This window comes from Vipera ursinii (genome assembly GCF_947247035.1).
Source record: "Vipera ursinii genome assembly, chromosome: 1".
In the NCBI taxonomy this organism is placed as follows: Eukaryota; Metazoa; Chordata; class Lepidosauria; order Squamata; family Viperidae; genus Vipera; species Vipera ursinii.
Genome location: NC_139512.1, coordinates 14,090,889 through 14,115,541, shown reverse-complemented (window position 1 = coordinate 14,115,541; position 24,653 = coordinate 14,090,889). Strand labels below are relative to the sequence as shown.

Here is a 24,653-nt window from a genome sequence, read left to right as displayed (position 1 = left end):
ATGTGGCCCTCAATGAAATTGACACCCCTGCTTTAGAGCACCCTGCTTCACAGCAATGCAAGTGGTGGGTGTATTTTAAGAGGTAAACCAGCGCCTGAAGCTGGCCCAAGATTTTAGCCTTGCCTTCTTTCCTGATGCTCTGGGGACAATAGAGATGGTTGCTGGGGGGTAGGAGTGGAATCGCAAAAGGGGGAGTTCATTGCATGCAAGAAGGATATTTCACAAGGGAAAATCAGAGGATGAGCAAACAGGCACTTACCATGAAATCTTTCGTTTTACACGTGCTGTCTATACAATCCTGCAAGGAAAATAAGTATAACTTTTGTTTCAACATGACCTCATATTTGATTTCTCCAATCTCATTTCTGATGCATAACATTGGCAGCTATATAAATTTTTGAAATAAAGAAATATCCATGCCATTCATACCATTTTTTTAATATTATTCTACAGAGGAGACACACATATTTCTTATCAGAACAAACCATGATCGGGCAAACAAAGGCACACTTGAATGAATTGCCCCCTTAAAACAGTTTGTTTCATTCTCTTTTCAATATTAATTCACTATCACACAACCAAAACCTGCACAGAGAATCTAGTGGAATAATACTTGCATTGAATTTCTGTCTCAAATAAAAGATAGGCTCAAGATACAGAAAGATCTTGACAGACTTGAACGCTGGGCCCTATCTAACAAATTTATTATTATTAAAGATATTATTCTATTCTATTCTATTCTATTCTATTCTATTCTATTCTATTCTATTCTATTCTATTCTATTCTATTCTATTCTATTCTATTCTATTCTATTCTATTCTATTCTATTTCATATTCTATTCAAATGAAATTCAATGGTGAGAAAAAACCACACACATAGATATAAAATAGTCACTGAAGCAGTAGGCGTGAGCCTAAATGGACTCCAGAAGATGGTAAAGGACAGGAAGGCCTGGAGGAACATTGTCCATGGGGTCGTGATGGGTCGGACATGACTTCACAACTAACAACAACAACAATAGGTATAAAATAGGTGGTACTTGGCTCAATGGTAATAACTGTGTTATGTATGGGGTAGAAGCAGCAGCTCTGCAGGTACCACCAGGTGGCGCTGTGCTGTGGCCAGATTGGCTGAAGGGTTTTCGGCGGGAGATAGGGATGGATGGATTGGCCAGAGTGATACCTGGTTAGGTATATAAGGGGTGCAGGTAACCCCCTTTGTCCAGTACGCGCCTACCACCAATAAAGAGCTGACATGAGGTACTCATCTGTTCATTCATTGCCAAGCGGTCCACAACCCACTGCACAATAGGGTTCTTGGAGTTCTAGTGGACCATCACTAAAATATGAGCCAGCAGTACAACACTAAAAAAGCCAACACAATCCTAGGCTGCATTAACAGAAGGATAGAATCAAGATCATGTAAATTTTTAGTACCACTTTATAATGCCTTGGTAAGACCACACTTGAAATATGGCATCCAATTTTGGTCACCACGTTGAACTCTAGAAAAGATGCAGAGAAGACTAACAAAGGTAATTAGGGGGCTGGAAGCTAAATCATATGAAGAACAGTTGCAGGAATTGGGTATGAATAATCTAGTGAAAAGAAGGACTAGGAGTGATATGATAACAGTGTTCCAATACCACAGAGAAGAGTGGTTCAACCTGTTATCCAAAGCACCTGAAGACAGGACAAGAAGCAATGGATGGAAACTAGTCAAGAAGAGAACCAACCTAGGGGTTGGACTAAAAAGATTTCTGAGATCCCTTCCAACTCTATTATTCTATGTTATACATTCTAAAAGTGTGGACTAAGTAACCAAGAGAAAGATTTAGACTTCATTATAATTTTGGGTCATTTGAAAAGTCAGACACGATGATTGCCTGGGGGAAGAATTTTGGTTATGCACTTCCACTTGAGAAATGGGAAGAGATTTGGTGGATTAATATGAGGCTGGTGGTTTCCACGTCATGTAAGGAGAACATATACAAAATGCTTTATAGATGGCATCTCCGTCTGGCTAGACTTTCCAAAATGTTCCCCGGATTGTCGGCTGATTGTTGGAAGTGTGGTAAAGGGATTGGCACATATTATCACTTATGGTGGACATGTCCAGAAGTGGTTAGATATTGGATGAGGATCCAAAAATGGATAGAGGAAATTACAGGGTGTTTAGTTGATCTTAAACCAGAGACGTATCTGCTTGGCTTCAGGCCTGGAAATATTAAGAGGTTTTACATATCTTAACGGCGCCGAGGATGGGGTAGGCTCAATTTTGGAAGGCAAATCATACCCCGCCGGATGAAGCTATAATTAGGAGAATATTTGATTGTGCAGAAGCAGACACATTGACCAAGAAGTTGAAGGGTAAAGAAGAGACACCAGCATTTCTATCATGGAATAAATGGTATATTTGGATGGATAAAAGATTAAAGAAATGAGGGTGGCTTGGAGGTTGGTCAAAAATGAAGCAATATAGTTTTTGTTAATGAATAAGCTTTGGAGCTGGATAGTTATAAGAGATTTAGTGAGTGGAATATAATTGTCAGCTTAGAAGTAGATGTAATTTGATTTTTTTTGAAATGGTTTTTCCAATTTTTTGATTTCTTCGTTTTCTGTATATTGTAAATGTTGTTTTTTTTTGTCTTTGTTGGTGTATGGTGTGTGTTTTTAACATGAAATGTAAATAAAGTCTTATTTTTTTTTTAAAGAAAAATCCCTCTCTCTGGCTTCCACAATGTTTTCTGTAAAAGAAACCTGGAAAAGGAGATTAGTAAATTCACTACCTGACCAATAAAACTGACTTCGGACAGAAATTGCAGGGACAGAAAGAAGTTGTCCAAGACAATCTTCCCCAAGGCAAAACGTCCTTGGGGGTAACTCTGAAAAGTCCTTGTCCACACATACAACTAATTGAAGTGGGTTTGGGGTCAGGTTTGTTATCACCCAGGAATGCTTCATTGCATGCAAGGCGTCTATTATGCAGAACAAAAGGTTGAAATTGAAGAAAGAACTAACTTACCATTAATTTTTCAAGTTCGTACTCCTCCAAAGCATTCTAAAAGGCAAACAAGCACATCAAATTGTATTCTGAAATGAAGACACCCAGGACTGTTCTATAATAATAATAATAATAATAATAATAATAATAATAATAATAATAATAATAATAATAATAATAATAATAATAATAATAATAATAATAATAATAATAATAATAATAATAATAATAATAATAATAATAAGAAGAAGAAGAAGAAGAAGAAGAAGAAGAAGAAGAAGAAGAAGAAGAAGAAGAAGAAGTAGTAGTAGTAGTAGTAGTAGTTGGAAGGGACCTTGGAGGTCATCTAGTCCAACCCCCTGCTCAGGCAGGAAACCCTATACCATTTCAGGCAAATGGCTGTCCAGTCTCTTCTTTAAAACTTCCAGTGTTGGAGCATTCACAGCTTCTGGAGGCAGGTAGTTCCACTGGTTAATTGTTCTCACTGTCAGGAAGTTTCTCCTTAGTTCTAGGTTGCTTCTCTCCTTGACTAGTTTCCATCCGTTGCTTCTTGTCCTGCTATCTGTATCATTACCATCTTAGATTTTATTAAATGAATGGCTACTTTCCTCCACTAAGGAAATACACATTTTTATCAGAACAGTGAGTACTTAGTCTGAAAAACAAATTTGAATTAACAGTGTTCTCAGGCTCCCCCCCCCCCTTTTATTTCTCTTTTCAGTGTTCTTTCACACTCACGGAAATAAAATATGCATTGAGAAACCTGAGGAATAATGGTTGCACCCTATTCATCAGCATCTAAGATGATTGCTTAGAAAAGAAGAGTTTTACTAGGCATGGCACTTGGAAGATAACATGCTTTTGAAATCATTCCTCTACAGGTCCACGTTGCATACATGAATCTTGATTCACTTTTTTGTTGTTAGTTGCGAAGTCGTATCCAACCCATCGCGACCCCATGGACAATGTTCCTCCAGGCCTTCCTGTCCTCTGCCATCTTCTGGAGTCCATTTAAGCTCACGCCTCCTGCTTCAGTGACTCCATCCAGCCACCTCATTCTCTGTCGTCCCCTTCTTCTAGTGCCCTCAATCTTTCCCAGCATGAGGCTCTTCTCCAGGGAGTCCTTCCTTCTCATTAGGTGGCCAAAGTATTTGAGTTTCAGCTTCAGGATCTGGCCTTCTAAAGAGCAGTCAGGGTTGATCTCCTCTAGGACTGACCGGTTTGATCACCTTGCAGTCCAAGGGACTCCCAGGAGTCTTCTCCAGCACCAGAGTTCAAAGGCTTCAATTCTTTGGCGCTCCGCCTTTCTTACGGTCCAGCTTTCACTGCCATACATTGCAACTGGGAAGACCATAGCCTTGACTATACGCACTTTTGTTGGCAGGGTGATGTCTCTGCTTTTTAGTGTGCTGTCTAGATTTGCCATGGCTTTCCTCCCCAGGAGCAAGTGTCTTCTAATTTCTTGGTTGCAGTCCCCATCTGCGGTGATCTTGGAGCCCAGAAAAATAAAATCTGTCACGACCTCCATTTCTTTCCCATCTATTTGCCAGGAATTGAGAGGATGCCATGATCTTGGTTTCCTTAATGTTAAGAAAAGATTAACTAAAGATTCACTTTAGTAACACAATTATTCAGGTAAGAAAGACATCCTTATGATGGAATGTTGGCTTTTTATTCTGCTTCACTTAGGCCCCCTCTCTTCTACCTTCTCTGCCTCTTCCTCCTCCAAATACTCATTATTAAATATACAGATTTGCATTTCCACCTATCTGAGATATACACAACAGGGACTTGTGATTTTGGAGAATAAAATCCAATTGTTAGAAAAGATCTAGTTTAAATTTTTAAGAAAAAGCCTTATTATTAAATGTTCTGAACCAGCCAACTACCGGCCTTGTAATAAAGCAAACCCCTATTCAAACAGTAGAGACTGGAGAGCGTCTGAGGCTGCAAAGCGTCTGCCAAGATTTATTACTCAATTAACAGAACAAAAACACTGGAACTTGAATCCTCAAGCGGAAGGGTTGCTTTCAGCAACCAGCCCTTCCCCAAACACTCCTTTTATTTAGAGTTCAGGGCGTGGCCTCCCTCTGCCTCCTCCCGAGGAGACCCGCAGCCTTTCTCTGCTTGGTCCTGCTCGACTGCCTCCTGCGTCGGGCATCCTTGAACAGGGCGAGCTGTGGGTCATCATCCTCTGCACTATCGGGCTCATGCAGCTGAGAAGAGGGCCCCGGCTGGGAGCTCTGCCAAGCCTGCAAGCCATCATCAGCCGGTTCGTCTCCCACACACTCCTCCTCCCCCTCATCTGAGTCATCCGATACATCTGAGCCGGCAGCCGGGCCCACAGGCTGGCCCTGAGTCACAACACTATCCCGCACCGCAGGGCCCTTCCCCCGGGTCTGCCGATCCGGATGCGGTCGGGATGGGAACTGTTCGTGAAAAGCAGTCACCAACGCAGGGGCATGAACGGCGGTCGCGTCTTCCCATGTGAAGTCCTCCGGCCCGTACCCTTTCCACTCGATCAGGTACTGGAAGCGACCTTTCAGCCAGCGGGAATCCCTGATGCTGGCGACCTCGTACTCGGGGGTGCTGCCGCCATCATGAGGTCCTGATGGGGGAGGTTCCGCTTGGCGAAGTGGACAAGCCGGTTGGGGACCAACAAGGACCGATGGAAGATGGGGTGCACGCGCAGGGAACGTGGCAGAGTTAAACGATAGGCGACCGGGTTGATGACGGCCTCGACTGGGAACGGTCCAAGGTAACGGTGGTCCAGCTTCCTCGCCGGCCGAGTGGATGGTAGGTTCCTGGTGGACAGCCAGACCCGATCCCCCACCGATAGTGGAGGCGTATCCCTTCTCGACCGATCGGCGAACCTCTTGTAGTCGGCCTTGGCCTTCTCCAGCTGCCGTCGCACCAACCGATGGATCGCCTGTAACTCCGCCATGAATTCGTTCGCTGCCGGCTCCGGTGAGTCCACGGGAGAAAGTGGGAAAAACCGGGGGTGATAACCCACGTTGGCCAAGAACGGTGTCATCTGCGTGGAGGTGTGCTGCGAGTTGTTAAAGGCAAACTCGGCTATGGCCAAATAGTCCACCCAATTGTCCTGCTGCAGGTTAACGTAGCAGTGCAGATACTGCTCTAAGATGCCGATGACCTTCTCGGTACCCCCGTCGGTCTGAGGATGATGCGCGGACGAGAGGCAAACCTTAATGTCCAACGCCCGCATCAACTCCTGCCAGAAGCGGGCTGTAAACTGGGCCCCCCTATCGGAGACGACTCTATCGGGAAGGCCATGCAGCCGGAACACCTGATGGATGAACATGCGACTAGTGGCGCGAGCTGACGGTAAGCCGCGACAGGGGATGAAGTGCGCCATCTTGGTCAGCATGTCCACCACCACAAACACTGTCGTGAAGCCGGAGGATGGGGGTAGATCCGTCAGAAAGTCCATGGACACAGCCCCCCAGGGTCTCTTGGGTGTTGGCAACGGCTGCAGTAAACCAGGCGGGGCCCCTGTCGCTGACTTGGCCTGCCTGCATGGGATGCAGGAGGTGACATAAGACTGGACGTCGTGTCGGACTCGGGGCCACCAGAAGGTACGGGAGACCAGGTTCAGAGTCTTGAACAGGCCAAAATGCCCCGCAGCCAGGTTATCATGACACTGGCTGAGGACGAGTCCCCTGAGTGGCCCTCCCGGAACATAGAGCCGGTCACGATAATACAGGAGTCCATCCGTGACCGACCAAGGCGAATCTGGCCCCACCTCTTCCTTCCGCTGAGCCACCCACGCCTCCTGCTGCTGCGCCTCCCGGATCCGAGCCCGTATATCCACCGGCTCCCGCACCGCAGCAAAAGACTCGACGGGGATCACGGTCCTGGGCGGAAGCTTGTCTTCCGCTCGGGTGTACTCGGGCTTCCTGGACAGAGCATCCGCTCTCTGGTTGTGCCCGCTTGGTATGTACCGCACCCGGAAGTCAAACCTCGCAAAGAAGAGGGACCACCGGATCTGGCGTTGGTTCAAATTCCGAGCGGTCTGCAGGCTTTCCAGATTCTTGTGGTCCGTCCGGACCTCGATTTGATGCCGCGCCCCCTCCAGATGATGCCTCCAAGCCTCGAACGCCGCCTTGATGGCCAGCAGCTCCTTCTCCCAGATGGTATAGTTGCGCTCCGAGGGATTCAATTTCCGGGAGTGATACGCGCAAGGGAAAAGGGTACCGCTGGGCGTCGTTGCCTGGAGTAACACGGCCCCAATGGCAATGTCGGAGGCGTCCGCCTCCACGACAAACGGCCGTTGCGGGTCAGGATGCTTCAAGATGGGCTCCTTCATGAAGGCGTCCTTCAAAGCCTGGAACGCCTGTTGTTCGGGGGCGTTCCACTGGAACCGAGTCTTCTTCTGCAGGAGCCGGGTGAGGGGGGCTGTCAAGGCAGCAAAGCCAGGGATGAATGTTCGATAGTAGTTGGCGAATCCAAGAAGTCGCTGAACATCCTTCACGCGACGCGGGGGTTGCCAACTCTGCAACGACTCAACTTTACTCGGTTCCATGGCGATGCCCTCAGGAGAAATGCGGTGACCCAGGAAATCGATGGTCACCTGGTAGAACTGGCACTTCTCCAACTTGGCAAACAGCCGATGTTTCCGGAGGCGCTGCAGGACCTGACGGAGATGCTGATGATGCGCTTCACGCGACGGGGAGTAAATCAGGATGTCGTCCAGGTAAATCGCGACAAACTGGTCCAACAGATCCCGAAAGATGTCGTTCATAAAATGCTGAAACACAGCGGGGGCATTGGTCAGGCCAAACGGCATCACCGTGTACTCGAAATGTCCATAGCGAGTACCAAACGCCGTCTTCCACTCGTCACCCGGCCGAACCCTGACGAGGTTGTAAGCTCCACGCAGGTCCAGTTTCGTGAAGATCTTAGCCTCCCGGAGTCGGTCCAAGAGCTCGGGGATGAGGGGCAGCGGGTAGCGGTTACGCACCGTGATGGCGTTGAGTTTCCGGTAGTCACAGCAAAGCCGTAACTCGCCCGACTTCTTTTTGACAAAGAGCACGGGCGCAGACACTGGCGAGGATGAGGGCCGGATGAAACCACGAGCCAAATTCTTTGTCAGGAAGTCCCGCAATGCAGCCAACTCGGGCTCCGACATGGAGTACAAACGCCCCACTGGGAGAGGCGCATCAGGGACTAGATCAATGGAGCAGTCGTAGGGCCTGTGCGGGGGTAATTGGTCCGCCTCTGACTCGCTGAACACATCAGCAAAGTCGGACAGTTCGGGAGGCAAGGAAACCCCTGGGGAACCCTCCACCTGGCCGGCACAGATATGGCGGGTGTGGTCCACGCACTGCAAACTTGGGAAGGTGACCAAGTTCTGAGACCAATAGATCTGTGGATCATGCGCCCGGAGCCACGCCAGTCCCAAGACCACGGGGAAGTGCAGATCCGAAGTGATGTAGAACTGGATGGCCTCCACATGGGAACTGATGGCCATACACACTGGTTGCGTGGCGGCCGTAATAGGCCCGGACAGGAGCACTCGACCATCAATAGTCTCCACTAGCATGGGCGGATCCACCGGACACTGGGGAACAGCCCATTTGGCCACGAAGGCCGAGTCCATAAAGTTAGTGGTAGCCCCAGAGTCAATTAAGGCATGGACCGGAATCCCCTCTGGCTTGCCAGGAAGGATCAGACGTGCCTCCAAAATCAAATGCCGTGGAGGTTCACAGGCACCGTCGGAATGGTGTCGCTTGGCGTGGTCGTGGTGGGTCGCCCGATCTATCACACCGTCTAGATCGGGCTCGGGCCGTTTCCCGACAGCAAAGCAGGGGACTTTCTCGGGGCCGGCTTGGTCACTGATGCCCGCTGACGCTTCTTTGGGCAAGAAGCAGCCAAATGTCCAGGGTCCCCACAGTAAAAACACAACCCCCCCCCCGATCGTCGTCTGTCCATTTCCGTCACCGATAGACGGGACCTGGCGGCACCCAGCTCCATTGGCTCCTCCCTCTGGACTGGGGGCACACGCTCAACAGGAGCGGCAGGGGTCTGTGGGGTGGCACGGCGACTCTTTCGCTGCTGCAACCGGGCATCGATCCGCAGACAAAGATGGATCAGCCCATTCAGGTCTGAGGGAATGTCCACGCGGGCCAGCTCATCCAACATCTCCTCCGACAAGCCATCCTGGAAGGCATCCACGAGCGCAGCCTCATTCCAGGCGGAATCCTGGCTAAGCAGCCAGAAATCGCTGATATAGGCCTGTAGGGGGCGCTGACCCTGCCTCAAAGCTTTCAGGCGTCGGGTGGCAGTCTGCGCCTTAATCGGGTCCTCGTACATGAGGCGCATATGGTCACAAAACCCCCCAAAGTTATCCAACAAAGGGCTAGGCTGTGCCAGCAGAGGCGTGCCCCAACGAGCTGCATCCCCCGACAGAAGGCTCAACACGAATCCCACCTTATCTCGGTCAGTGGGGAAATCAGCTGCTCTCACGCTGATAAAAAGCTGGCATTGTCCCAGGAAGGCAGGAAACAGTTCTGGATTGCCAGCAAATTTATCCGGCATAGCTATCTGACATTTCCTCCTGGGTGGGGGTGCAGCATGTACCTGAGCTTGCAGTTGAGCCACCTGAGCTGCCAGCAAAGTGAGTTGCTGGGTGAGCTGAGCATTCTCGGCACGAAGCTGCTCCATCGTAGTAGTAAGGGGTGGGAGGCTGAAAGCAAACTGTTCTGAACCAGCCAACTACCGGCCTTGTAATAAAGCAAACCCCTATTCAAACAGTAGAGACTGGAGAGCGTCTGAGGCTGCAAAGCGTCTGCCAAGATTTATTACTCAATTAACAGAACAAAAACACTGGAACTTGAATCCTCAAACGGAAGGGTTGCTTTCAGCAACCAGCCCTTCCCCAAACACTCCTTTTATTTAGAGTTCAGGGCGTGGCCTCCCTCTGCCTCCTCCCGAGGAGACCCGCAGCCTTTCTCTGCTTGGTCCTGCTCGACTGCCTCCTGCGTCGGGCATCCTTGAACAGGGCCAGCTGTGGGTCATCATCCTCCGCACTATCGGGCTCACGCAGCTGAGAAGAGGGCCCCGGCTGGGAGCTCTGCCAAGCCTGCAAGCCATCATCAGCCGGTTCGTCTCCCACACACTCCTCCTCCCCCTCATCTGAGTCATCCGATACATCTGAGCCGGCAGCCGGGCCCACAGGCTGGCCCTGAGTCACAACATTAAAAAATCAATAAGGTAAAGGTTCCCCTGCACATGCGTGCTAGTCGTTTCTGACTCTAGGGGCCGGTGCTCATCTCCGTTTCAAAGCCGAAGAGCCAGTGCTTGTCCAAGGACATCTCCATGGTCATGTGGCCGGCATGACTAGACGCCAAAGGCGCACGAAACGCTGTTACCTTCCCACCATAGTGGTCCCTATTTTTCTACTTGCATTTTTATGTGCTTTCGAACTGCTAGGTTGGCAAAGGTGGGACGAGTAACAGGTGCTCACTCTGCTACGCGGCACTCGGGATTCGACCTGCCAAACTGCCGACCTTCTGATCGACAGGCTCAGCGTCCTAACCCACAATCCAGGACAGACCAGAGACAATGATTGTTGTGACTTATGGTAGAGAAAGAGCCACTGTGGACTTTTTGCAAGTGAAATACAATAAATAGATTGTTAACAGAGGGCTTAGAAGTTTAATTTAGCTGTTGGTTTTATCTGTTTATTATGTTTTTATATACTGGGTAGATGATTTCACTGTACCTGCATTGGGTAAATATTGTTGTAGAAATTTGCAAGAGAGGGGAAGAGTTATTATCTTTGAAATATATTTATTAGTATTCAGTTAGGGGCACAATTTATATATATATGTCTATTTTATTTATACACTTTTTTGGTATTAGCTTTTAATACACTAATATACTTTTAATACTAATAATATTTAGTATTATTTAGCTTTGTTTTGCTTTTGTATTTTTTTTTGAGTTTGCATTTTAATATTTTGAATAAAATAAAATAAAAAAATTCTAAAAATCTGCACACATCACCAAGTGTGTGTGTGGGGGGGAGGGATAGCCTAGCCTTTTAGACCAACAGTCCCCAACCTTTTTGAAATCAGGGACCAGTTTCATGGGAAACAATTTTTCCGCAGACTGGACTGAGGTGGGGGGGAAAACAGAATGGTTTTGCATGCCACCTAGATCCCAGGCATGCACAAATGAAGCTTCACTCACTTGCATGGCTCAGTTCCTAACAGGACCTCACAGACCGGGGGCTAGGGACCCCTGCTTTAGGAGATAGTCTTAAGATATAGAAGGATCTTGACAGACTTGGAACCTGAATCCTATCCAACAAAATGCAATACAGTGGTGAGTAAAATAAGGTTTAACACTTAGGCAAGAAAAACCAAATGCACAGGCATAGAATAGATGGTAACTAGCTTAACAGCAGTAACTTGGTGGAGCAGTGGGCTGATGCCTCCTTAAGTAACACCAGCTGCCTGCAATTAGTGCAGGTTCGCATCCCGCCAGGCTCAAGGTTGACTCAGCCTTCCATCCTTCCGAGGTAGGTAAAATGAGGACCCAGATTGTTGGGGGCAATAAGCTGACTTTGTAATAATGCCGCTTGGGGTGTGTGTGAAAGCCCTAACAAGCAGGCATATACATAGAATGAAGGCTACTGCTAAGCTTGTAAGCCGCTCTGAGTCTTCGGAGAAGGGCGGGATATAAATGGAATTAAAATAAATAAAATAAATAAAATAAAAACTGTGAGAGGGATCCAGGAATCCTAGTGAACAACCATTTATGAGTCAACAGTATGCTGCAGCGGCCAATGCAGTTCTAAGCTGCTTCAACAGAAGGATAGCATCAAGATCAACAGAGGGATAGCATCAAGATCAAGTGAAGTGTTAGTACCACTTATATACTGAACTGGTAAGGCCACCCTTGGAATTTTGTGTCCAGTTTTGATACATAAAAGATATTGAGATTCTAGAAAGAGTCCAGAGATGAACAACATATATGATTAGTGGGCCGGAGGCTTAAGCATATGATGAATGGTTACCGGAACTGGGTATGTCTAGTCTAACAAAGAGAAGGACTAGGAGTGACATGATAGCAGTCTTCCAATATCTGAGAGGCTTCCAATATCAGAGAAGAGGAGGTTAACCTATTCTCCAAAGCATCAGAGGGCAGGATAAAAAGTAACAGATGGAAGACTGTCAATGAGAGATCAAACCTAGAATTATGGAGAAATGTTTTGACAGTGAGAAAAATTTTTCAGTGGAAAGCTTGCTTCCAAACATTGTGGTACTCCATCACTGAAGGTTTTAGAGAAGAGATTGGACAGTCATTTGCCCAGAATGGCATAAGGTCTCCTGCTTGAGCAGAAGGTTGAACTAGAAGACTTCTAAGGTCACTTCCAACCGTGTTATTCTGAAAATCCCGCAACAGCATTCCAATTCTTTTTTCAACTGCTACAAGAATGTCAGCTTAAATTCAAAACATTTTCTGGTCCAAAAAAATGTTCAAAAACGATTTTGGCCATCCTGAATCCTAAAACATTCAAAGACTCCACACACACCCAGGCACTCTCCAAATGCTGGTGGTAGGTGGAAGTGTCTTTTTTTTTAAGACTGTGTATTATAGATTTCATCATTAAACAAAATAACTATCCCCCAAAATATATCCTTGGTATAGCTCAATGCTATGTACAGATCGGCTAAATTTTGGTGGGGTTGAATTCAAAATGGGCTGCTTGATTGCATGCAAGGAAGATATTTCACATGAAAAAGGAAAAAGTTGGGTCAAAGAGCTACTTACTATTATTTGTTCTCGACCTTCCTCGCCAATTTCATTCTGCAATGGAAAAAAAAGTTTATCAACTCTATTCTCACATGACAACATATCTTCTCCAACCATGTTATGTTTGCCATCTCATATATAATAAAAATGAATTCCTTCCTTCTTCAGATAGGAATGCATCTGTCCTTTAATACAGGGGTCCCCAACCCCTGGCTATAGCCTATTCAGAATTGGGCCATGTGAGTGGCTGGCCGGAGTGTACGCATGTGTGCAGGTCAACTTCCATAAGTGATGGGTCAGCGGGCCCTTATGTGCATGTGTGCCAGCCACTGTTTGCGCAACCCAGTTCCCCTTCCCCCTCCAGCTGGGCCGCCAAGCCACAAAGGTTGGAGACCGCCACTTTAGAAGACATGTCTCTTGGGCACAGGTCTGCAACCCGCGGCTCCGGAGCTGCATGCGGCTCTTTCAACTATCTCCTGTGGCTCCCAGTCTTCTGCTATGTGTAGTCCAAAAAAAAAAGTGGGACTAAAATTTCAACCAATCAATTCAAATATGCAGGGTAGGTGCATATCTCGCCTTGGCTCCACTCTTCAGTCAAACCCTGTTCTGTGCATGTGTGCATGTACGCGCACACAATTTTTGCGGCTCCCAGTTTTTCCTTTTGTGAGGGAACCGGTTCTGAGTGGCTCTTTCACTGTTTCAGGTTGCTGACCCCTGCTCTTGGGGCTATAGCTCTTCTGGGTATACCCACTAAGTGTCTTTATTTAATGTGAATCTAGATTCATGCTAATTATCTAAAAAGGTAAAGGTTCCCCCGCACATGCGTGCTCGTCGTTTCTGACTCTAGGGGCCGGTGCTCATCTCCGTTTTAAAGCCGAAGAGCCAGCGCTTGTCCGAGGACGTCTCCGTGGTCATCAATAAAAACCCAAACAGCTACACTGGCACAGCACCTCAAAGTTGGACAGTAGTAATCTGAGTTAGATTTTTACACATTGTTTTGTGGTTTACTGAGTTGGGTGAGTGCAGGTTATTTTGTCACTTTGTCATTTAATATATTATCCAAACCACAAAAAGAGAATTGAATTAGTAGCCAGTATATGTACATTCTATGAGCAATGTAACACTAAGGAGCTAACAAAATAACCTTAAGAAAGACCTTAACTTCATAAAACTTCATAAGCCTTGGTGGAGCAGTGGGCTGATTCCTCCTTAAGTAACACCAGCTGCCTGCAATTAGTGCAGGTTCGAGTCCCACCAGGCTCAAGGTTGACTCAGCCTTCCATCCTTCCCAGGTAGGTAAAATGAGGACCCAGATTGTTGGGAGCAATAAGCTGACTTTGTAATAATGCCGCTTGGGGTGTGTGTGAAAGCCCTAATAAGCAGGCATATACATAGAATGAAGGCTACTGCTAAGCTTGTAAGCCGCCCTGAGTCTTCGGAGAAGGGCGGGATATAAATGGAATTAAAATAAAATAAAATAAAATAAAATAAAATAAAATAAAATAAGATAAAATAAAATAAAATAAAATAAAATAAAATAAAATAAAATAAAATAAAATAAAATAAAATAAAATAAAATAAAATAAAATAAAATAAAATAAATAAAATAAAATAAAATAAAATAAAATAAAATAAAATAAAATAAATAAATAAAAGAGCACGGTAAACAATGGGTTACTTACCATAATTTTTGCCATCATTTCACTGCCATTTTCCTATAAGGGAAATATAAGGGTATCAGACTGATGTTCATATAATAACATAAATGACTTCTCCAACTGTTTCGTTGCTACATAGGACACATATGAATGACTGCATTCTCCAAATAGGAAAGAAATATTTTTTTTTACTAAAAGTTGGAGCGACAGGACCAAAAAACCCAAACATGAATTAATAAATATTCTGAGATATTTTTTTTTACCTTTCCATTCTCTTTTCAATATTCTTCCACATTCACACAACCACAGTATGCATAGAAATACGTAAGGATTCAAGATACCCAGGACCTCTCTGTTCTACCCATGCCAATGTAGATATCAAATACATGAATTATTGTTTACCTCCAGTTAGGAAACACATATTTATTATCACAACAGAAAGTGCTAAGGCCAAAAAAATGAAATCAGAATGAACAGTTTTCTGAGTTTTTGTGGGTGGGGCAGAGTTCCACTTCTTTTTTTAATTAATGCATTTATTTACTCACGCAATTTCTCTACTATTTTACTTTTTCTTTTTCTATTCATTTTTTTCACCTTGTATTATAGATATCAATAATAGTTTAAAATACATCATCATCATCAACAACAACATTATAAGTTGGAAGGGACCTAGGAGGTCATCTAGTCCAACCCCCTGCTCAGGCAGGAAACCCTATACCATTTCAGACAAATGGCTGGCCAGTCTCTTCTTAAAAACTTCCAGGGTTGGAGCATTCACAGCTTCTGGAGGCAGGTAGTTCCACTGGTTAATTGTTCTCACTGTCAGGAAGTTTCTCCTGAGTTCTAGGTTGCTTCTCTCCTTGACTAGTTTCCATCCATTGCTTCTTGTCCTGCTTTCAGGTGCTTTGGAGAATAGCTTGACTCCCTCTTCTTTGTGGCAGCCCCTGAGATATTGGAACGCTAGTATCATGTCACCCCTCACCCTTCTCTTCATTAAACTACACATACCCAATTCCAGCAACCGTTCCCTATCTGTTTTAGCCTCCAGTCCCCCAATCATCTTTGTTGCTCTTCTCTGTACCCTTTCTAGAGTCTCGACATCTTTTTTACATCGTGGTGACCAAAACTGGATGCAGTATTCCAGGTGTGGCCTTACCAAAGCATTGTAAAGTGGTATTAGTACTTCACTTGATCTTGATTCTATCCCTCTGTTAATGCAGCCTAGCACTGTGTTGGCTTTTTTGGCAGCTGCAGCACACTGCTGGCTCATATTTAAGTGATTGTCCACTAGGACTCCGAGATCCCTCTCACAGTTACTACTATTGAGCAAGGTACCACCTATACTATACCTGTGCATTTGATTTTTTCCTGCCTAAATGTAGAACCTTACTTTTTTCACCATTGAATTTCATTTTGTTAGATAGTGCCCAGTGTTCGAATCTGTCCACATCCTCCTGTATTTTAAGCCTATCTTCTGGAGTATTGGCTATTCCTGCCAGCTTGGTGTCGTCTGCAAATTTGATGAGTTCCCCATCTATCCCCTCATCCAAATCATTGATGAAGAATGTATTTGGGTCAATATAAAAACGGGAAAATGACATTGCCATAGGTGTATACATTGGCTTCCGGTTGCCCTCCGGGTGAGATTCAAGGTGCTGGTGATCACCTATAAAGCCCTACATGGCCTGGGTCCGGGTTATTTGAGGGAACACCTGCTGCCGGCATCAAGCTCCCTTCGTCCTGTACACTCCCACAGGGAGGGTCTTCTCAGGGTGCCACCGGTAAGAGATTGCCGGCGGGTAACACCCAGGGATAGGGCCTTCTCAGTGGGGGCGCCTGCCCTTTGGAACCAGCTGCCAGTAGAGCTGAGGACTGCCCCCGACCTCCGTTCATTCCGCCGGGACCTGAAGACCTGGCTTTTCGAGCTCTCTGGCCCAGGCTGAGGATTAATTTATTTTAATTGGGGTTTTATTTATACAGGGATAAATTTAATTCTTTTTTAAACTTGGTTTTTAACTTTTGTATTTTTGGTTTTTAATTACCCTGTAAACCGCCCTGAGTCCTCCGGGAAAGGGTGGTATATAAATGTAATAAAATAAATAAATAAATAAATAAATAAATAAATAAATAAATAAATAAATAAATAAATAAATAAATAGGCTGCCCAGCAGAGGAAATAGATGAACTTTTTGCTAGTCAGTTAACTAAGGTATGTAGGAAGTGCATCACAATAGTAATGGGGGACTTTAATTACCCTGATATCAACTGGGAGTCAAATTCTGCACCAAGTGGAAGATCTAACAGATTCCTGACAAACCTAGCAGACAACTTTCTCTCCCAAAAAGTAGAGAAAGGAACTAGGGGATTAGCCATATTGGATTTAATTCTCACTAACAGAGATGAAATGATAGAAAGTGTCAAAGCCACAGGAACCTTGGGGGGAAGTGATCATGCAATATTGGAATTCAACATTATGGAAGCACAAGCAATAGAATACAGCCAAACTAGAGTCTTGGACTTTAAAAGAGCTAATTTCAATAAACTTAGAGAGACCTTGGGAAGAATTCCATGGATGAGAATCCTAAAGGGGAAAACAACTCAAGAAGCTTGGGAAATTTTGAAAAGTGAGATAATAAAGGCCCAGTCTAGCACAATACCAACAAAGAAAAAAATAACAGCTTTCAAAAGAAACCAGCATGGCTGCATAAAGATCTCTCTGATAAACTTAAAGATAAAAAGGACAAGTATAAGAAGTGGAAAGAGGGGCAAATACTGTAACTAAGGCAGAATATCAGCAAACAGCCCGTGCCTGCAAAGATGAAGTGAGGAAAGCTAAGGCTCAAAATGAACTAAGGCTTGCAACCAAAGTAAAAAAAATAACAAAAAAGCTTCTTTCAACATATAAGAAACAAGAAAAAAGTTAAGGAAATGATTGGTCCATTAGTGCAGGAAAGTGGTAAGAAGGTGACAAGCAACAGGGAGAAAGCTGAACTATTTAACTCGTTTCTTGCATCTGTCTTTAGTGAGTTAGCTGACTAGCAAAAAGTTCATCTATTTCCTCTGCTTGGTTGGGCGGCCTATAGTATACACCTATGGCAATGTCATTTTATTCCCCTTTTATATTGACCCAAATGCATTCAAGTTTACAGTTTTCATCATTGTTGTGCTCTATTTCTGTAGAGATAAAGTTATTTCTTATATATAGAGCAACTCCACCTCCTCTTTTGTTTAGTCTGTTTCTTTTAAATAGTTTAAATCCTTCTAGCTGTGTGTTCCATTTGTGGGTTTCATCCCACCATGTTTCCATAATGGCAACAATATCATATCCACCCTCATTTACCTGAATTTCTAGTTCACCCTGCTTACTGTTCATACTCTGTGCATTGGTGTATAGACATTTGACTCCTTTATGACTGACCCTGTGTTTGCTTGCTACATAACTTGTGTGGTGCCTGAGTTTCCCTATTTTCTTAGATTGCCGGGGACAGTGATATTCTGTATCTATTAACTCACTGTCCTCGTTGTTTAGTTTAAATGTTCCTCCAGAAAAGCTGTGAATTTGTTGCCAGGTAACTCAGTCCCTTTCTTGGATGGATGCAGACCATCTCTTTTGTACATTTTTTCATTGGACCAGCTACAGACATCATGACTAATATAACCAAAGCCTTCTCCTTTACACCACTCCTTTAAAAGGTAAAGGTAAAGGTTCCCCCACACATGCGTCCTAGTCGTTTCCGACTCTAGGGGCTGGTGCTCATCTCCGTTTCAAAGCCAAAGAGCCAGCGCTTGTCCGAGGACGTCTCTGTGGTCATGTGGCCGGCATGACTAGATGCCAAAGGCGCACGGAACGCTGTTACCTTCCCACCATAGTGGTCCCTATTTTTCTACTTGCATTTTTACGTGCTTTCGAACTGCTAGGTTGGCAGAAGCTGGGACAAGTAACAGGCACCCACTCCTTTAGCCACATATTAAATTCTGCTATACGCTGGCCTTTTCCATTTTAAGTTTAAGTTTAAATTTAAGTTTATTGAATTTTTATACCGCCCTTCTCCCGAAGGACTCAGGGCGGTGAACAGGGCATATAAATAGAAATACAAAAGTTAAAAAAGGATTAAATTATTGCCCGATTAAAACAATCAAAATATAAAAAACATTAAAACCCTAACATTCCCCCATCAGGCCAGGCCAGCTTGTTCGAATAGATGGGTCTTTAACCCACGCCGGAAGGAGCGAAGATCTGGTGCCATCCGGAGCTCAACCGGCAGTTGGTTCCATTTTGCTCCTTATACACTGGTAAAACCTCTGAAAAAGTAAGCCTACAGCCTATTCTGCTAAGTTCCTGCCCCAAGCTCTGGAATTCATTCTGCACAGAGAGTACATCTTTTTGGGACAGTTCATTAGTGCCAAGATGTACAATAGCCTCCACATCACAGTCCTTGCTGGCATTCTTGATTATTTTAGAAATACGCTTCTTGTCCCTACCGGCAGTAGCACCTGGAAGACACCTGACCTCTTTCGAAACCTCTGTGTCCTTTCCTAAATTTACATCCCTTATAATTGAATCACCAACTAGAAGGTGGCTTCTCTTTTTGGATGCCTTTCTTTTCTTGCATGACTGGTGTGTAATACCAGATTCGCACTTCTCCCTGTCGAAAACAAGTTTTTCATCTTGGACCACGATCCCCTGCTTATTTGAGTTATTATCACAGATACCTTTACCTGTCTCCTTAATGTCCCTATTAAGGTCAGAAAGGGCACTGTATCCATTGTGCAGGGACACAACAAAAGCTTTGTGTTTATGGTTCACAGATCTCACCCTGCCAGATCCCATGGTTGTCCACACTGCCCTTCTCCTGCAGGATCTTTGTGGTAGAGGGGGCTGATAGCACGGAGGCTCAATAGGGTAGAAGATATAGGAGAGAATAATATTTTAATCCTGACCCTAATAGTCTCTGTCCCTCCTTCTCTCTCTCTCTCTCTCTCTCTCTCTCTCTCTTTCTTTCTTTCTCTCTCTCTCTCTTTCTTTCTTTCTCTCTCTCTCTTTCTTTCTCTTTCTTTCTTTCTTTCTTTCTTTCTTTCTTTCTTTCTCTGTCTCTTTCATTTTCAGATTGCCATTGTTCAGGGCAGCATAGATGGAGAGGACATAGAAAGAATCATTTTGCTTCTATTCAAGGGAGGGGGTGACACTCAACAGAGTCAAGGTAGACCTTTTTCAAATTGTGGAGAGTCCAAGCCCAAAAGGTTTGCCATCATTTCATTTGCTCCCAGGGAAACTTATTTCAAATAACACATACAATAATAGAGGAAGTTCTATTTGATGATCTAAAAGCACTAACATGGAAGGCTAATTGGCAAAGGAAGAAAGCCAGAATAAGGCTGATGAAAATTGGGGTTTTGATTTATTAGAGGGGATTTCATATTACTAATCAGAGGGTTAAAGGGAGAAGTTGAGATAAGGGGAATTCTGGTTATTAGATCTAAAATATTTGGAAACTGATTGAAAATAAGGATTTTATTTTAATATCTAAAAATTACCCCTGCCCTCCAAATAATAATTATTATAAATTTGTTTGATTTATTGATTAACCCAGACAATATATATAATGGTTTTGATTTATTAAAGGGGACACTGTATTATTAAGTAGATGATTGAATATGGTGGGAAATAAATAACTTTTAGGAAATAGAAAAAAACTATATTCAAATAAATAAAATATGTATTTTGAATATTAGATTATGTTATGAATTGAGATAAGGGAAATTTGGTTACCTAAAGCCTGAAAATTATAAATATCAAACATTAAATTGGAATATTGATAGGAAACTAAAAATTGGGGAAAAAATCAATAACAGGACATATAAAGATTGAATGTGAAAGTAATTAATATATGCATAAGCTAAAATTTATTGATAAATGTAATAATGATGTTTTTACTTAGTTGATATAATAAGAACTGTATTAGCTTAAATATGAGATAGTAGATATTAAGGGAAAAAGAGAGAAAATATTTGATGCTGTAACCTGAGATTTGTACTAAAGATTTTTATATGTTATTGAACTATTGATTAACCCAGCCACCACATTGTTGTTTTTTAAATACTTAAATGTAAAATTGGAAAATTAATAAAATATTGTTTTTTAAAAAACATGATCTAGCCCAAAAACTCTTTAGTCCTTGGTGCTCTTGCTATTGTTATTTCATTATCAAGGAAACGTTAGACTTCCATCTCACCATGCACAATTATTCCCTCACCTGTGATTAAACTGAAGCTAAAAGGCAGAGATTGTGTCTCTGCCTGCTGTGAAATTCTAACATAATGAATGAAATGTTCAAATGGGGTTCTTAGAAATAGCAGAGCTGAGCTGTTTCAGTCCGGATAACCACTTAAATGCAGCACAACATTGGAATTGCTAAAGGCAGGGCTGTTTTTTTGTCATAGAACGCCCAGAACGGAGTTCCGGCACCTTTTTTGGATGGAATCTTGTAGGGTAGGCAAGGCGGGTTGTATGACGTGTGTGAGTTCTGGCACCTTTTTCTTTTACAAAAAAAAAGCACTGGCTAAAGGGATTGTCCAATCCTGAAGTCAAATCTGGTTCTTCTGCATTTTATAGCAGGGATCTCTTTGGGATCTTCTTGCTGTGGCAACAAGCAGAAAATCCTCTCTCTCATCCTTCCTTTGGTGACAAATGAAAACATGCCTCTTCATTTCTCCACTTGTAGGGTAACACCTGTTCATGTCACCTTTCCCCCATGAGTTCAAGATGACTCTGGAATGGTTTATTACAATAATGTTCCACTATTTTACAGTTATATCTGAAAAATGATAAGCCTTCACTGGGACCGAAACAACATTTGCCCCTTGGACTGGAGAAACATTGAAAAATGCCCCTTCCATGTACTATCTCCACGGACAACTAGTTGAGTAACAATACCAGAGAGGAGCCTCTTGCAGACTATTCTGGACTGGGTGATTTATACTGACTTTTCTCTCTCAAACTAAATGGAAATGTGTCCTCTCTTGGGAGAAAATGGGGGCATAGACATTCCCCCAAAGAGGGAAAAAAATCAGAACATCCAGCATGAGGTAACTTACTTACAGCAGATTCTTCATCAGTATTAACCTTGTAATCCTGAAAAGAAAAGAAGAAAACCTCCTTACTGTTGTTTTATTTATTTTATTTATTTTAATCCCATTTATATCCCGCCCTTCTCTGAAGACTCAGGGCGGCTTACAATTTAAGCACAAATCAAATGTGCTTAGCAATTTTATAGTTATAGTTTCTGATTGCTGTTTTTTTAAAGAATCATTTGCAAAGGTTGTGCACATTTTAGAAATACAGTAATTATTTTTTTTACTGAAAAGAGAAATGAAATTAACTTCAGCGTAGAAGGAAAGTACATGATTGCTCGCTTTCTCTCTGACCGATACCTTGGACAACTTCAAGGTTCCCTTCTGTCTTTCAAAATATGCCTAGAGTGGAAAACCCTTCTGATGCAAGATCTTGTCAATAATGGATTTAAAGAAATGGAAACCATACAAATGGACAAGTGCTTCATTCAGACATGGCCTGGCCCAAAATTGCTTCTTCGGGCAGGAGAGATCTAATATTGAGGTAACCCTTGTGATTTCATGTTGACCAGAAGGGACATTTCTATCTCTGCTTCAATCCAGTGAGATTGATAAACACCTCAAGAACCTGACACTGATTTGGATTTGGATCTGGCACTGGGACTGGGTCTAAACCTGAATCAAGGTAAAGGTAAATGTTCCCCCGCACATGCGTGCTAGTCGTTTCCGACTCTAGGGGCCGGTGCTCATCTCCGTTTCAAAGCTGAAGAGCCAGTGATTATCCAAGGATGTCTCCGTGGTCATGTGGCCGGCATGACTAGACGCCAAAGGCGCATGGAACGCTGTTACCTTCCCACCGTAGTGGTCCCTATTTTTCTACTTGCATTTTTACGTGCTTTCGAACTGCTAGGTTGGCAGAAGTTGGGATGAGTAACAGGCGCTCAGTCTGTTACGCGGCACTCGGGATTCGACCCGCCAAACTGCCGACCTTCTGATCGACAAGCTTAGCGTCCTAACCCACTGAGCCACCGCGTCCCTCTAAACCTAAATAGGCAATCACAATTGCCTATACTCATCAGAGGAGTCATCCAAGATTTCTTCACCTCATCTCCTTCTTCCTGTTTTCTCTAGTATGGATTCTTCATTTGAATGTGTGTGACCAAAATCTATATACGTTTACATATTAATTGCAGGTAATTCTCAACCCACAACCACAATTGGGATTGCATATTAGATGAGGTCTTTAAGTGAGACATCATGTGATCAGACCTGATTTTTATGATCATTTCACCACAATAATTAAGCAAACCTTCCCCCTTTGACTTTGATTATATAAAGCTGGTTGGGAAGGTTCCAGATCACAGTCACATGACTTTGGGAATATTGCAACCATCATAAATGCAAGTTGGTTGCCAGAGCACTCAAACTGCAATCACATGACTACAGGGATGGCGTGAGGATTGTAATTTTCAGAACAGGTCATAAGACACTTTTTCCATCACCATTGTAACTTCAAACCATGGTTAGAGAAATGGTCATCAATTGATTATTACCTGTATTTATTTGTAAATGGATATCAAGACACAGATGGATAGATTATCTCTCTCTTTGCCTAAGAACCTTGGATTTCTCTTTTTCTTGTAAGATCAGTATATCATTGGCCAGATATCAATGAAAACTAAGACAACTCTTCCCTTCACTATCTCCTCCAATTTCTTTCTTTAAACAAAATGGGCCAAACCAATTAAATTTGGATCAGGAGCAGTGGGGAAAATGAATCTGGTAGCAATTGAGAAATTGCTATATCCTGTTCCTGCCACCAGCAAAGCCGATGAGAGTCTGATGCAGAATGAAAACCATAAAAAGGGATCTGTCCTCCCCCACTACTGTGGCCCTTCTTCCAAGCATTGCCTCAATGTTTTTGCTGATGCAGCCAAGTAAATATAAAGGGCTTTTTGGTATCCAACTAAACCTCAACACAACATGTGTATTAAAAAAGAAACATTAAGCTTTGTTAGATGGTTACAATAATACAACTACATACAATACCCAAAGTCTTCCCATACCTTGCACAGTTGCTGATATCTTTCTAATCAAAGAAATTCTCAGTCTTCTTTTTTGGTCCAACTCAGTAAGTCCAACAAGAGTTTACAGTATCTCTATCTCTCAGGCTCAAACTCAAAATACTTTGGCCACCTAATGAGAAGGAAGGACTCACTGGAGAAGAGCCTAATGCTGGGAAAGATCGAGGGCAATAGAAGAAGGGGACGACAGAGAATGAGGTGGCTGGATGGAGTCACTGAAGCAGTAGGCGTGAGCCTAAATGGACTCCAGAAGATGGTGGAGGACAGGAAGGCCTGGAGGAACATTGTCCATAGGGTCACGATGGGTCGGACACAACTTCGCAACTAACAACAACAACAACAATCTCTCAGGCTAAGGTGAACATTGAGATAGCCAGCCAAGAGAAGAGAAAGCCACCTTGAATTCAGAACTGCTGGTACAGTTGAATTTCCAGTGATTAAAAACTGAATACTCAAAGCCCTCTGCCTGATTTTTTTAATCCCTTCATCAAGAATTCTGTTAACACATGGTGACAAGCTCAACAAAATGCATGCACATTTGCAGACACCCCAGATGAAAGGCTATTGAAACCCACAAAATCTAGCCTTACCTCCTGTGCAGAAAGCATAAAAGTCACAGCAAACATTAAAAGGAGATACATCTTCTTTGCTTCTCCGGTCTTTTGGTCCTTGCTGTTTTTCTAAGTAGCTTTAATCCGCTCCACTGCCACATTTTAATATCTTAATTCACAGGCCTCATTGCCCAATCCCAATGCCTCTATTGTTACAAGATTTATGTGGAAATGTTAATCTTCCATTGCATCATGCACAGTTATTACACCGTCCATGTTCAAATTGTAACTAAAAAACAGAGGTTGTGTTTCTGCCCACGGCAAAGTACAAGAATCCCCCTGTAATTTTTCAATGCAAAATTGGCTAAGGAAAGGATTGAACCAAATTCGTTGATGGAAACTACAGGGCTGAAAGTGCCATGCTAGATTGGAGGAAAATGGTTAAAAAATGAAAGACAATATTAGTTCCCAGAATATTAAATTGGCTAATAGGGACAGATC

The 24,653-nt window shown here is 43.6% G+C and overlaps 1 protein-coding gene and 1 long non-coding RNA gene across 2 annotated transcripts in view; both read right to left on the bottom strand.

Moving 5' to 3' along the window:
- The window catches only part of LOC310641111 (galectin-6-like), a 34,382-nt gene extending 34,116 nt beyond the window's left edge, over positions 1–266 (bottom strand). Inside the window, exon 1 of the mRNA XM_083363876.1 lies at positions 260–266. Within this exon, the coding sequence (XP_083220002.1) occupies positions 260–262 (3 nt within the window). The 5' untranslated portion in view covers positions 263–266. The remainder of the gene's footprint in view (positions 1–259) is intronic.
- Positions 267–1,968: 1,702 nt separating this feature from the next.
- On the bottom strand, positions 1,969–24,290 carry LOC310641941. Its single transcript, XR_014492810.1, has 4 exons — positions 24,192–24,290; positions 14,471–14,503; positions 12,807–12,842; positions 1,969–3,062 (listed from the first exon to the last, which is right to left on the bottom strand). It is a non-coding gene; the product is annotated as an uncharacterized lncRNA (long non-coding RNA).
- Positions 24,291–24,653: the final 363 nt, after the last annotated feature.